Source organism: Takifugu flavidus, chromosome 7, assembly GCF_003711565.1.
Source record: "Takifugu flavidus isolate HTHZ2018 chromosome 7, ASM371156v2, whole genome shotgun sequence".
NCBI lineage: Eukaryota > Metazoa > Chordata > Actinopteri > Tetraodontiformes > Tetraodontidae > Takifugu > Takifugu flavidus.
Window position 1 is genome coordinate 5728818 of NC_079526.1, and position 14775 is coordinate 5743592.

The 14775-nt window shown below is 47.1% G+C and overlaps 2 protein-coding genes across 2 annotated transcripts; one reads left to right on the top strand and one right to left on the bottom strand.

Moving 5' to 3' along the window:
• Positions 1-2156: 2156 nt before the first annotated feature.
• On the bottom strand, positions 2157-7534 carry LOC130528130 (mitochondrial coenzyme A transporter SLC25A42-like). The gene is made up of 8 exons (XM_057037112.1): positions 7230-7534; positions 6770-6899; positions 5784-5895; positions 5598-5623; positions 5351-5517; positions 4218-4334; positions 3470-3621; positions 2157-3385 (listed from the first exon to the last, which is right to left on the bottom strand). The coding sequence occupies exons 2-8, from the start codon at positions 6848-6850 to the stop codon at positions 3060-3062; spliced, it is 981 nt and encodes a 326-aa protein (XP_056893092.1). The 5' UTR covers positions 6851-6899; positions 7230-7534; the 3' UTR covers positions 2157-3059.
• Positions 7535-8167: 633 nt separating this feature from the next.
• On the top strand, positions 8168-14756 carry mau2 (MAU2 sister chromatid cohesion factor). The gene is made up of 18 exons (XM_057037110.1): positions 8168-8442; positions 8730-8813; positions 9002-9097; positions 9278-9372; positions 9750-9777; positions 9898-10053; positions 10132-10278; positions 10521-10611; positions 10698-10801; positions 10935-11012; positions 11169-11234; positions 11339-11422; positions 12642-12691; positions 12772-12849; positions 12940-13051; positions 13261-13351; positions 13425-13552; positions 13627-14756. The coding sequence occupies exons 1-18, from the start codon at positions 8209-8211 to the stop codon at positions 13699-13701; spliced, it is 1797 nt and encodes a 598-aa protein (XP_056893090.1). The 5' UTR covers positions 8168-8208; the 3' UTR covers positions 13702-14756.
• Positions 14757-14775: the final 19 nt, after the last annotated feature.

Here is a 14775-nt window from a genome sequence, read left to right on the forward strand (position 1 = left end):
ATCAGCATGCATGAATGCAGTGATTACGGCTGCGCCCTCAGATTTTATCGCCGCCGCCATGCGATTAGATGTATTTTCCCCTCTTTCTGGGGTTTCTTTGAGGTGAGTTTACGGGGGAGTATTTACAGCCCGTTTTTTTATGATAAAATGTCTCTCACGGCATTTTAATGCTGCTAAATTTATGAAAGATATCAAGCAGCCAAGTGCTTGAGAAGCAGAACTGACCTTCAGAGTGATTACCACTGGAAGCCAGCCAGTGAGGCTTTCTGCGGGCCACCGCGGGGGTGAGGACTGTGTGCGCTCACGGAGCGTTGCCTCCTCAGCTTCCTGCGGCGGGACAGAGCTCAAAGTCAAACAGCAAATATGCAGGAGCCTCGTCCAAGTACCTGCGGCGGCGCTGCGGCCTCCACCCAACACACAGCCCTGTTCTTTGTCTATAAGGCTTCATTTCCTCTGACCTTCTCACCTTTCTCACGCAAAACCAGGCGGTTCGTGTTGATGTCCAACCTGTGTGTGTGTGTGCGTGTGTGTGTGTGTGTGTGTGTGTGTGTGTGTGTGTGAACAACTATTGTTCTGTCATCACTCCAGCAGCGGCTTCAAAGTGAATTATTCATGCAAGATTTGAATACATGCAAATGGCTCGCTCCGTCCTCCTGGCACACATCCAGGTTACCTATGGCAACGGCGCCTTCAGGATTCATTCTCGCCACCCCCCCTTCTCCTCCTCCACCTCCTCCACCTCCTCCCCCTCCTGCTTCTGCCTCTCCCAGGCATCCATCCTCCGACCACGCTCTCCGCCGGGTGGTATTGTTTCGATTGTAGCTGTACCAGGCCAGGCAGCAATGCGCACTGCGGGGTGGCAGGATATCCCATAATTTAATGCCAAGGTCACAGAGGAAGCGGAGGGCGGAGAAGTGGAGGATGGACGGCTCGAGAGGAGGGAAGGATCCCTCTATCCAGCAGCTAAGATGTGAGCTTCAGGAAATAATGCTCAGCAGCTGGTTAAGAAAGGAAACAGTGGTCTCAGGCAACACACACACACACACACACACACACACACACACACACACACACACACACACACACACACATTTCTGTTAACGCTTCTGAAACACTCGTAATTATTGAAACACTCGTAATTATTAGGCTCATTAATGAAGAAAATGTTCATGTAATTTTAAGGATTTTGTTTTGAGGAAATATGCAGACGCTACCCATAATTTTAAATTTAAAGTTTGGAATATGCTGCGTTTAGATCAATGCAATGAAAACTGCAAAAAAATAAAAATCAAATGTAGCAAAAAATCAAAAAGAATTTGACCTAAATTTAGTTGTCCTTTCTGGTGTTTTAAAAAAATATGTATTTATTGAAATAAATCTTTTATAGTTCCAGAGTGTGATGTTATAGATTAAATACATACATTTACACAGATTATGAATAAATCTTATACCTTCATTTTCCTTACAAATGTCCACATTATAAAACACTTTTACAATTTATAGTTTCACCAACTCCATGAGTTTGAAGCCAGAAATTCTGCGATTTCCAAAGGGACAACCGGACTATATTGTTGTTTAGAATCGGCTATATTGTTCGTGTTAGATGTTCAGGTTCATGCCATTTTGGGAGATTTTAGAATTTTATTTCTTTCAAAGCAGCAACATTTGCACCATCAATGTGTTACTGCACGACTGTGCGTGAAAGTCACCGATCCAAAAATCTTAATCACGCTTGTGTCACACAGGTCAGGTCAAGTTTAGGCCAAGAGGTGAAGAGAGCAGCGTCCTCTTTGAGGATGCTCGGTAGTGCCCCCTACCGGAGGAGCCTGACTGTGACACATAACCGCAAATATCAGGAAAAATCAAAACAAACACACAAACTGGAATTCATCAAGACTGTAAACGAGACAATAAATTCGTTCATTATTACCTGTCATTAATTACCTATATTTGACTGCACATGTGTAAAACTTATAATCCAGTTTTCAGATCACACTCTGCGGAAGTATGTAAATGTCACCCACCGAAAAAAAGGTAAATCAATCCACAACATGCAGTTCTCAAAATTTCAATAAAAATAAATGAAAGACGTCCAAATAATACTATGAACTTTGCTTATGACACGGCGCCCTCCAGCGGACAAAGGTGGTCACATCTCACGTTTGTACACACTTTATTGTTTGATCAGTTTATCCTGAAACTAACAACACATTAGTCTCACACGGCGGTAAATAACAATGTAGAGTTAATCCCAGGAGTACAGGATGGTGAGAAAAGCCTTTGTACATGAAAACAATGAATGTGAGTCCTGTGCTTTGGCATAAATTGCATTTTCAGATCAAACAGCCACAGACCTCCACCAAGCAGCTCTTTCCCCCCCATTTTGTGACACTGGGAGGATCACTACTCTTTTAGGGAGCAGTAATGCAAGATTACATAACATAGCAGGTTGCTATGCTTTGAGATTAAGGCCCTAGGCCTCCATCTATGGATGAACAAAGATCAAATTCCCCTCTGAAGAAGGAAAATCAACATTTAATCAGCTCTTCCTTGTTCCTTGATCAACATTTCTTGAAAGTTTCACTAAACTAGCTGATAACTCCTCCTCCGTCGGCGGAGGTAATAAACGAAACCACAATGCAGTGTTAATGTGCACGCCATTGCAAGTAGAAATAAGAAATATGTATAAATGCATCTCTCTATACATTTGATTATCTCATCATACATCATTAATACTCATTAATGTTTGGGCCTGGCACCGTCAGAACATCGACCCTCTATAATGACAGCTGGCCGAATCAACCGTTGCGATTGAAAACGAATAAAAATAAACCATTTTAATAAAGTGCAACGATTATTCATTAATGCAACCGGAAGCTTCATTCAAATGTCGCCTTTCTACCGTGATGTCAGAATGATTCTAAGAACGTCCCTCAGCGGCTCGGTGACACGGATGACAGATGCGGTGCGGGTGTGCGTGCACATGCGCGTCAGGTGTCCTCTAACACCCGGAGCGTGGGCGCCGTGGCGTGGCGGCCGGGAGCCGCTCCCTGGCTGGCTCAGTGGGTGAAGCAGTCGGCCTGGTGCAGCTTGAGCAGCAGGTTGTGGGCGAGGTCGAAGGTGGTGAAGCTGACTCCCACGGCCACCGGCCCCTTCAGCCAGTTCATGCTCAGGCCTTTGTACAGTCCCCGCACCAGTCCCTCCTGAGCCGCGATGGCGCGCATGGTCCCCAGAATGGTGCCGTACGACCAGCCCGTGACGCCGGCCGTCTGCATGCGCCGCCGCACCACATCCAGAGGGTAAGAGGCCGACTGTCCGATCAGGCCCGCGCAGGCGCCGAAAGCCAGGCGCTCGTGCGGGTGCGGCTGGGATCTCTTGGTTTTCTCTAGGTTAGAAAAAGAATAGAAGAGAGCTCAGAGTGTGACGTCGAGCTGGCCGTGATCGGAAAAGCCCCCCCGCTGAGGCGTACCTGTGTGCAGCTTTTTGAGGGTTTCATATGTGAAAAAGGTGATCCCGGCGTACGGGATGACCCCCAGGATCGTGGGCATAAACCCCCTGTAAAGAGTCTTCACACCTTCCTCCTGGAAGATCCGGACGAAAACATGCATGATGTTGCTGTACCTGTCCAGAGATAAAGAGAGTGACCCAGTGAGAACTGCTCGCATAGTTGTGCACATTCATTAAAAAGGGTTCTAGCTCAGTCCCTATGCCGCCGGTATGGCTCCACCCCAGGGACAGGAAGTGCCAACGCAACACCGTGAAGGTGCCTTCTAAGGTGAGCTCCATACTCCACGCACGTCAGTTTACAGGCATTTCAGATGGTTGCAGGTCCCCCTGAAGGAGCGGGACCTTTGTCCCCGAGGCTTAGGCTCCTCCTCCTTAACCATGAAGGGTTACCTGGACTTTAGTTCTCAGTGCAATTCCTCTGACGTCAAAGATTAGAATGACTTTATCACTTCCTGTTGAGCAGTTTGACCCGTGTCTCACTGCCGTTCATAATCTGCTGTTTACTTGACACTTACATGGCCAAACTACCTCCACAGCGGCTAATGAGCCGCAGGACAGGAGCCTTTTTTTGCTTAATTTCACACTGACCGCGCCACCTCAGATATATAAATAGTGTTAATAGCTGTGGTTGCAGATGAGTTTGGGCATCAGGAGGAAACATTTACACAGTAACTATATTCCCAGGCAGTAGGATGACAGCAGGTACTCACATCTCTCTGGCCGTCACTGCCATCCGGGCTCGGACCATGTCTAACGGGTAGGTGAGCATCACGGCCGTGGTGCCGGCCAGAGAACCCGCCATGAAACGTGGGAACGGCGGCAAGGCTCTGCAACACAGGACAAAGTGATTTGCCGGTTTGCTGTGTGTAATTATCAACGGCGCGTGACGTTGCTCTGCTGCTTTATTGCATCACTCCGCGGCGATAGAGCGGACGAGAGTCACCTGAATCGTCAATACGGCGACCCGCAGCGAACGTCACTGGGGATGTTGGAGCAGCGCGCGTCAGCAGCAGCGCGGCTGCTGTGAATGTTGACACGGCGGCGCCGCCAGCCCCCTTCCCCCAAAATAAAACTGCACGCTACGTGTGCCTTCCGCGTGCACGGGCCGCGAGGCTTAACTTTAGCCTCGCGCTGCGCTGCCAGAGCCAAGTGCTGATATCAGCCTCCCAGTATTCCCACTGATGACCTTGTTTACCTCCCTCACTTTACACGTTAGCACGCTAACGGTTGCTAACTTGTGCAACCTGACTTGCCCACTTCAAGATAACCTTTGACTGTGAGTGCTCGGAACCAACCTGGCTCACCTTGAGTTGATTTAACTTGTTCTGTGATGAACATTTGGTTTAAAACCGTCTGCACTTCTGAAACTTGAGTACTCCCCCACTTCTATCTTTAGCACGACCGCAATTCGTTCCTTGTCCAAGAGATTTCATATTCTTTGCTCCAATCTTGTCAGCCCTCAACAGCTCCTCTTCTACCAGCACATACAGCACCCCAACATAGCCATGACCGTCTGATCTTAGTAGAAGTTACGAGACCAGGTTAGCTTAATGTTTCACACTAACTGCCAATTAATTTCCCACTTTCTGTGTAAACGCCAGTCATGGTTGGTTGTGTGACATCCGACCTTTGAGATGGCCTCTGCCGTAATATATAACCCAGCAGGACTACGTTCACCCCCCCGACACTGTGTCACGTTACAGAGACACCTAGGAACAGTCAGCAGCTCGCTGGAAGCTGGTGCTGGAGCGTGTTGGCTCAGGCCACGGCGGTGGATTATCCCTCAATGAAGGGCGAAACTGTGACGACGGCAAACGTAATAACGACACGGGATCAGACTCACTTTCCCTGGTACCCGTAGTGCACTCCCAGTCGTTTCTTAAAGAGTTCGTGCGAGCAGAACTGGATGGCGGCGTAGGGCATGACCCTGAAGACGGTGGCCGAGTTGCCCCTCCACAAGCTGAGCAGGCCGTCCTTCACGTAGGTGCAGCGGATGAGCCTGAAGGCCTCCTGGGCAGAAAAACCAGCATATCTGAGCCTCCTCATGTCTATTTATAAGGACTCATATTTAGAATCAAAGCTAAACTCACCTTTGCTGAGAATCTTTTGGAGGAAACTGGAGGAAACAAGAGACATGGGGGTTAATGAACAAACGCTCTCATGTAGGCTAAACATCTGCTAAGGATTAGCGGTGGGTTAAAACAGTGACACTTGGCTGGTTCATCTCTGTGTGCTTCTGAAAAAACCAAATCCTCTGGTGGAGGGAAGGTTCTTGCCTTGGAAAATGATCTTGGTGCGATCCAGAGGCGCGATCACGGTTTTGGCCACGCCTCCGGCGAAAGCCCCGCACAGCAGGGAGTCCAGCGCCGTCCCGCTGGACCTCAGGGCCTGTTGAGACACCATCCAGTTGCAGATAAGAAGCCGTGACGGAAACATCATGGTTACGGTGGTGCGGCGAGTTACTCTTTAACTCTCGCCGGCTGTTAAAAATTATTTTAAAGATGTGTGAGAGAAGATCAGAGCTGCGATTAGATTTTTAAAAAAGCGCCGATAACACGACTCTTACAGCAGTTTCTGGGCCAATAACCCAGCCGACGCCTCCGCGCGTGCATGTGCATGCGTCCATTTATTCAGTCCGTTGTGCCAGTAAAGGTTTCCAGCAGATAAGAAGTTCTGGCACAAACATGTTAGTCCAGAGGGAACGCTACCGTCCTCCGTTTACTTTCCTGTTTATTAGTTGAACCTAAATTCATCCTTTTTTTTAACTCAATAATCAAACACAGGAAGAAACGAGCGCGGAGCTGGTGCCCACGTGGAGGGTGTGTGTTATTATTTGGGGGGCACGAATCACAGGTTTCAAACATGTAACCTTCAGCATCGTCTCCTTATTCAACACAACCTAGTGGACTAGCTGGTAAACAGAGGCCAGCTTTAGATTAACTGGGAGCCGCCTGCTATTTACAGCAGCAGACTGGGAGCAGCCTGTCCTCCAATGCCGCGAAGAGTTCCTGGAACGTTCCATACCATAACAACATGCCAGATCTGCAGGTGTGGAAGGGTTTTATCCAACAAGACGAGAAAGGGACGCGTTCACGGTTTCATTTGGATTCTCGTCATGTTTGTGCCCACATATTTATTTATGTTATTTGAAAGAAAATGCCAAAAACGGTCCGGAATGCTCACACATAGGCATGACGTTTATGGCTGTGAAACAATTCAAAGGTTATTGGGGGGCTGGAATAAAGAATAAAGTGCTGCTCACCTTTGGCTGGCTGGGAGGCGGCAGAGCCAGGACGGTGGTCTGGGCCACAGACAGGCTCTGCTCCTTCACACGCTGGGCCATGATTGGGCCTTAAAACGACTCCTCAGACACTCATCCAGGAATAAGCCCACTGTGGAGGATGTGAAGAAATGTGTAAAGATTCAGTGTCAGACTGGCGTCGCGCAGATGTCAACAAGAGCAGGCGGACCCACGCACACGCATGTCTGCACAGCCTGGCCTGTCAACATGTGTTGCAATGCACAACACCAGAATAATCCACCGCGTTCACGGCGCAATAAACCTTAACACAACAGTAATACGTGTCGATGCGAGGGAAATGAGCCTTTCGAAGAGGACCGTCCTCGCAGCGCACCTCAAACAAGTTCTAATAAATAAATAAATGATAAAGGTTTGGTCGTTAAAACGAGCGGCAAAGCTGGTTATTTAAGCATTTTGATACCTTCGTTTGTGTTTAGGAGGCGTCCGCGTCGAGCTGTTACAGCAGTGAAGTGTTCTCGCAGATTCCGTGCACGTCCTCCTTCGTTCCTTTCAAGCTGCTCCTTACAAACTTGCAACGGGCTCGAATTTCTTGTTTACTCGTTTTTGGACGTTGTCGCGGAGAGCTGAGCGCTAAAGACAGGTGTCCAGCTGCGTCGGTGCGTGTTCTATAAATACAGGAAACGCCTGCGAGGAAACTGTGCTGCGGACTGACGACGTGCAGAAGATTATTTTGAGTCTTAAAAAAACTGGGACAAGCGTTATCCAGTGTTTTGGACTACAATTCCCATGAGCCACTGCCGTTGGATGCGCGAAATCCCGCGATGTTTTCTGCAACATTGCGTTGCCAGGTCGGCGTTGAGAAAAAATTATAGTCCTGATGCTTTGGGGTATGCAGGTATTAACTTATTGGTTTTTTAAAACGATTAGTTCCATAACCATAGTTTGACTGAAATAAAGTTAATCGCATCCAGTCTACGAATATATGTGAATATTTTAAATAATCAGTTAGCGATCCGCGCAAGTGAATTGATCACATAATTAGACCTACTGTTGGACAGGTATAGTGGCGCATTGAGTCCTTTAGTATTACCTACATTTTGATAGAATAATGACATATATTCTAACAGATACATAGAAACATTAAAAAACTTATATATAACGCTGGTTTACATAAATTATTCAAAAACCCGATATCTGACTATAAATTCGCCAAAGTGAAGCAGGGAATTATATTGTTTAACCATTTATAAATGTATTCACGTGTTTTCTTGTAGCAGTTACTATAATAATGAAGTAAAAATCACAAGATGAGTAGTTTTTTCCGGAGGAAAGGCAAACAAAAGCCATATATTAAGCTCTGGTTGGGGGTAGCGGATGGTCCAACCTGGCAACCCGGGAGTCTGGCCATAGCGCTGGAAAACTTGTTGTTGTCGGGGAAAATGGCGTCAAACGTAGAGGCCCCGGAGCGCTGGTATCTCGCCCTTCTCGGCTTTGCGGAGCATTTTCGAACGTCCAGCCCGCCGAAAATCCGGCTCTGTGTGCACTGCTTGCAAGCGGTGTTTCAATTCAAGCCTCCGCAGAGAATTGAAGCTCGGACACATCTTCAGCTGGGCTCGGTTCTCTACCACCACACCAAGAACAGCGAGCTGGCCCGCAACCACCTGGAGAAAGCGGTGAGGGACACTCGGTCCAGGAAAGAGCGGGGATGCGGCTGAGAGTGTAGGCCTCAAGCGGAGAAAACCGGACAGGAGCGGAACCAGTGGCTGGGGGTTAAATATGCGAATTCCACACGTATAAATGGGCTAAAATGTAGAATTAGTCGCGGCTTCGAAGAATAGAATAGAAGTCTCGGCTGTTTTCCTTCTTTCCTGTAAAAAGCCGCTGTTTGGCATGAGCGCCCAGGAATGATGAATTAAACATAGCTGCATGACGCCGCTAACCTTTCCCTTTTGCTTTGCAGTGGTACATTTCACAACAGGTTCCCCAGTTTGAAGATGTCAAATTCGAGGCCGCCAGTATTTTGTCAGAGCTCTTCTGCCAACAGGTAAGAGAGCCCCGATTGATCTAATGTTGACATTAGTTGCTGTTGTGATTTAACTAACCAACTCGTTAATAACCCCAGGGTGGCCTCATTGCCCTACCCGGGCCACCTGTGGGGTCAGAGTTAATGCTGTGTATATGCAACAGAAGGCGCCTCTGTGTGTTTACTGCTTCTATTTAATGTTTTGGCAGAACTTGGTGGACTCTGCGAAGCCCCTGCTGCGTAAGGCCATCCAGATCTCCCAACAGACACCGTACTGGCACTGCAGATTGTTGTTCCAGTTGGCGGTATGTAATCCTGTAATCCTGAGTATTCTTACGTGCATTACAGATTACTGCCATATCGAGCTCAGGTGCATGGGGAAACGTCTCAATATTTTCCCTCCATGTTGCACATTATCTCGGTGTTTCCCCCCCTGGAGGTGTGTGTTTTATTTGTAATGACACAAGCGCCTTGATCTGTCGCAGCAACTTCACACACTGGAGAAGGACTTGGTGTCGGCGTGCGACCTGCTCGGCGTTGGAGCCGAGTACGCCAGAGTGGTGGGGTCAGAATATACACGGTAAATATCGCCCGGACCTCTTTTGACTGCATGTGAGGAACATGTTTCCTTACCTGGGCAACGGTGTTTTGCGTGTCCGGCCTGCACCTATAGTCACTTCCTTTCAGTGTGTATTTGTGCCTGTGTGGTGTGAAGTCGTGACTTGTAATGCCAATCGCAAGTGAATGTGGAGAATTATATTCTGAGTGGTGTTTAGGTGATTTCTCTTATTGTATTTTCTCTAATTTTCCCTGCATATACAAGATCCATGATCTGGTAATAAGCATGTAGTTTTCATTTTCAGAATTATGAACATGTAGTAAACACAATTACTGACAAGATGATACACAATAACCTGCACATTTAACCCCATCATGCTTCCCCCCCTCTCTTTTCAGGGCATTGTTCCTCCTCAGTAAAGGAATGGTGAGTGCTGATGTGGAGTTCCACTCGTACTGTAACACCAGACCTGCTAAAATGTGACTCTGATGTGAAGTAGCAGCTTCTCCAGTAAATTTACCCCAATGTTGCATTTTTACCTTCTAGCTGCTGCTAATGGAGAGGAAGCTCGCGGAGGTGCATCCCCTGCTCACTCTGTGTGGAACCATTGTGGAAAATTGGCAGGGAAACCCCATCCAGAAGGAGTCTCTGAGGGTCTTCTTCTTGGTCCTTCAGGTCACGCACTACCTTGATGCTGGGCAGGTAGGAAAATCAGCCTGGATGTTTAAGTCACGCCGCGTCATGTCGCTGAAGATGAATTGCTGGATTACTCCTCTGCAGGTGAAAAGCGTCAAACCGTGTCTGAAGCAGCTGCAGCAGTGCATCCAGACCATTTCTACTCTCCACGATGACGAAATTTTACCCAGCAACCCAGCCGACCTCTTCCACTGGCTGCCCAAGGAGCACATGTGTGTCCTAGTCTATTTGGTGAGGACCTTTCCCTCCATTTAGCACTGAAATTCACTTCCAATTACGTCGTCTTTGGTTTTTAAGCCTTCTTCGCCTCTGTCATGTACAGTTTTATCTGTGCTGAGCTTTGCGTATTTTGTTATTCTATCTTAAATCGCAACAGTTGACCAGGCTGGCCTGAACTATTAAATCCACCTCTGTCCAGTTAACTTTTTGGTGTCGATTTACAGCATTTAATGTGTCTTTTTGTCATTTTTCAGGTGACAGTCATGCACTCCATGCAAGCAGGCTATTTGGAGAAAGCCCAGAAATACACAGATAAGGCTCTGATGCAGCTAGAGAAACTAAAAAGCAAGTGATTTCTATGCATCTGTGATATTTGACAACATAAAACGGGAGAAGGTAGTTTTTGTTAGTGTTTGTTTGTCATATTGCAGTGTTGGACTGCAGCCCCATCCTCTCTACATTTCAAGTCATTCTGCTGGAGCACATCATCATGTGTAGACTTGTCACGGGTCATAAGGCTACGGCATTACAAGAGGTAGGCTGATGGTCCCTTTTCAACAGTTTTAGCAGCAGCGGGCAGTAACTCCTCATCTGTAGCTCTTCCATTCACAAATGATTGTTTTCAATGGAGACCATGTGACAACTGACTCAATATGCTCTGCACGCAGATCTCGCAGGTGTGCCAGCTGTGCCAACAGTCCCCCAGGCTGTTCACCAACCACGCAGCTCAGCTCCACACGCTCTTGGTGAGTAATTTCACCCTAGGAATATCAGGCAACATGTTAGAGCTACTCGCTTAATCCAGCCTTGGTCCTAACAAAACTGCCTTGTGGTTAGCAGTAGCGTTGCTACGGGAGGGTGGAGGTGCTCCCTCTAATGAAACGCTCTGTTCCTTCCTTCAGGGTCTCTACTGTATCTCAGTGAACTGCATGGATAACGCGGAGGCACAGTTCACCACAGCCTTGCGGGTGAGTAAACAGTAAACAGACAACAAGTGCTTCTCTGTTCGGTCTTTTCTTCTCTGCTGCTGTGTCCTCCCGTAGCCTCAGACGTGTCTGGCATTCTTTTTCAGCTCACCACGCACCAGGAGCTGTGGACGTACATCGTGACCAACCTAGCCAGTGTCTATATAAGGGAAGGAAACAGACACCAGGAGGTCAGTATCGGCCACACAGCTGTCTATTACCTCACTGAATGGTGAATTAATATCAGAGATAACAAAAGTAAACCCTAAATATGCAATTGAAAAGGAATATTTGAGTTTAAAAGGTGTGACTTTCAGGCTTTTCTTCCTTATGTTACATCAGACTGTGGCCTCTTGGTTGTGTGCATCCGCACCCTCCATTGACAGAAATCTGTAGATAAGGAGGCAGCGTTGTGGGAAAACATGCATGATGTAACAGAATCTTCATGGCTAAAGAAGAGTGATGTTTGCTCAAGGACAAAACAGCCTTCTTAATGGAGATAAAGAGTTCCAAGAGCATCTGTCAGCGCGGCGTCATGTTGGGACTTTACTTCTCTGGAGAGCTTGTTGAAAACATGCTCCACACACGCGTTTTGAAAGAACTTACAGTTGCATAGTTTGGCCGCCGGGGGGCGGTGTCAATATGCTCTACTTCAAGGGTTGTTCAGTGTGGCTGAATGCTGTACTTAGGTGACTATTCTTAGGTGATCCTTAACTGTTTACTGCTGAGGGGGGTGGATAAAACCTTGTTTATTTCTACAACACTCTTCAATGCTACGTCACATTGCGCATCTTATAACAATTGATTTAAACAATGGCTGTTAGACCAATATTCTTTAAAGTTGAGTGTCTGAAATGGTTGATTTTAGATGAGCATGTTTAGGTAATCTGTTGCCCACTCAGTGACTTTAAGTTCTGAAATGATAAAGATTAGGATAAAATGCTCTTGCTAAATCCAGGGAGTGTCTATAAAATTGGTTCCAGGCATATTTCTTTGGAGTGGCCTTGTCATACGTGGATCACGTGTTTGTGCCAGAGACACGTACGTGAAAGGAGAGCACTGCACAGCATCACAACTACAGGTTTTTAAATAGATTAGCCCTGTTACCAGCATCTGTGTAACGAAGAACTAATCCCTTTTCTTTAATCAGCATACGTGCTGTCGCACTTATATTCATTTGGAAAACTCTGAGATATGAGCTGTTGTATTTATGCACGAGGCAGCTCCCCATACGTGATGGAAGGTTCCTGCTCTCATTGTTGTGTTGCATCTGATTTAGACTTCTGCGATATTACGTAAGGATCTTCTACATAACATCCGGAAACATGAGAGAGAGAGGCAATTGATGGGGGAAACTTTATTAGCAAAGGCTTTAATGCACAATTGTCCTTCATTTCCTGTCTTCCTCAGCTCTACAGCCTCCTAGAGAGAATAAACCCAGACCATAACTTTCCCGTAAGGTAAGTGGACTTGTAGCTTTGTGAAGTTGGTGTTTACAACCCAGAATAGTATTAAAGATGCGTGTTTTGTTGTTTTCCAGCTCCCACTGCCTCCGGGCCGCAGCCTTCTACATCAGGGGACTCCTGTCATTCTTTCAAGGACGCTATAATGAGGCCAAGTACTGTGAAGCTTAACGTGTTCCGCTCACAAACGCCAGAGGTTTCACCTTGTACGTGATAAAGAACGTCCACATCCGCTTGTGTTGCAGACGCTTCCTCCGGGAAACCCTGAAGATGTCCAACGCCGAGGACCTGAACAGGCTCACTGCTTGCTCGCTGGTTCTGCTGGGCCACATCTTCTACGTCCTCGGGAACCACAGAGTGAGGATCAGAAACGCACAAAGAGCTCGGTTTAGACACGTCTTTAGCAGATTAGTGCAGGAATCGGTCACACGAGTCATGTGATGGCTTTGGAGAGATTTTAGCGACGCACCGGATGAATTTAATCCGTTTAAAAACTCCCGGGGCGTCGGCGTCTTCATCAGCGTCGTGTCGCGTTCCGCTTCTGACCAGAGCTTTTTGTCTTTTAGGAAAGCAACAATATGGTTGTGCCCGCCATGCAGCTGGCCAGCAAGATCCCCGACATGTCTGTCCAGCTGTGGTCGTCTGCGCTCCTGAAAGGTACTTTTATATAAATGATCCTCGTCTAAACCACAAACTCCCGCATTCACCACCATCTTGAATGGGCCTGCAGACTTGAACAAGGCCCTGGGGAACACCATGGACGCCCACGAAGCAGCTCAGATGCACCAGAACTTCTCCCAGCAGCTGCTGCAGGACCACATCGCTGCCTGCAGCCTCCCTGAGCATAACCTCATCAGCGTAGGTCACATGGGCCCAGCCCAGCGCGTCACCTGACGTGTCCGCTTGATGACGGTGTTTCTGTCTGTTTCCAGTGGACCGACGGCCCCCCTCCTGTCCAGATCCAAGCCCAGAACGGGCCCACCACCAGCCTCGCCAGCCTGCTATGAGACCGCAGCCGTCTGCCTGATGGGAACCGACCCGCGAGCCGAGCCGCTGTCCGACCGCTTACGCTGAGAAAAGAAAGTATTATTCTGTCCTCCAGACTGCTCCACGATCGTCTGCCGTTGTGCTTTTGATTGTTACAAAACAGTTCCAGGGGTCGCGGGTGTATTTCGGGCTCCGTGGGGACGCAGGGCGGAGCTGAACAGCATCATACGATTAGTGTGGCGAAGGACGCGGTGACACATAAAAAAGGTCTCCTCTGTTTGGGCCTGATTGGATTTCCTCCTCTGGGAACATTAAGACAACAGGGCGGACAGAGGAGCACTAAAGAAATGTAGAGGAAATTAATTTATTCATGTTGATATTTTTGTAACTGTTGGTAAATATTTGACATCCTGCCTTTTTGTATGGATCCTGTTTTTGTGTTCTGTTTTCCATGCATGAGCGTTACTGATATGGAGCCACTGTACGCTAGTTTCCTACTTCTGGTGGGAAAACGTTTGCACAAACTCCATATTTGAAGGAAGTTGGGGGACATCCTGTAATATATTTTATCATGGTTGATTGGGATCGGCTCAGAATATTCCTTTTTCAAACCCGTCGGCGTTGAAACACTTGTGAGCTTTCGGGGGGGGCGCGCATCCCCGTGAACACAACACATTGAACCGATGTATTTTTTAAGGATATTGTATGATTTTCCTGATGTATTCATTTTTACAATCAGCAATTTACAGCAACGTTCAGACGCCGAGAAATAAATTTATTTTATTTTGTTATTCTAATTTCTCTAGATAGTTTTACTAAAGGGTTTCTTTACAATATGTTTGTATAGACTCACCACCCGTTGATCCTTTATTGTACAGTGACATTTTATAAAGTCAATTTAGTAAAGTGTGATATGTATTTTAGCTATCTTCTGTAGAAATCACAATGCTTGGTATTTAAGGTACTCTGTAAGGACACAGGTGAAGCTTGAGTACCAGCCATATTCTACCCGATGCCTATGTTTTTAATGCTTATGTTGTTTCCAATTTTCCAATAAAACAATGATTAAAACGTTGTAGATCTGCTCCTTTGTA

Coding starts and splice junctions, on each gene's coding strand:
- mau2 (XM_057037110.1), top strand. CDS start 8,209: ATGGCGTCAAACGTAGAGGCCCCGGAGCGCTGGTATCTCGCCCTTCTC. Junction 9,098..9,277: donor GATTGTTGTTCCAGTTGGCG/GTATGTAATCCT, acceptor GATCTGTCGCAG/CAACTTCACACACTGGAGAA. Junction 12,692..12,771: donor GACCATAACTTTCCCGTAAG/GTAAGTGGACTT, acceptor GTTGTTTTCCAG/CTCCCACTGCCTCCGGGCCG.
- LOC130528130 (XM_057037112.1), bottom strand. CDS start 6,850: ATGGCCCAGCGTGTGAAGGAGCAGAGCCTGTCTGTGGCCCAGACCACC. Junction 5,896..6,769: donor CGCCTCCCAGCCAGCCAAAG/GTGAGCAGCACT, acceptor GTGTCTCAACAG/GCCCTGAGGTCCAGCGGGAC. Junction 5,624..5,783: donor CACCAAGATCATTTTCCAAG/GCAAGAACCTTC, acceptor TGTTTCCTCCAG/TTTCCTCCAAAAGATTCTCA.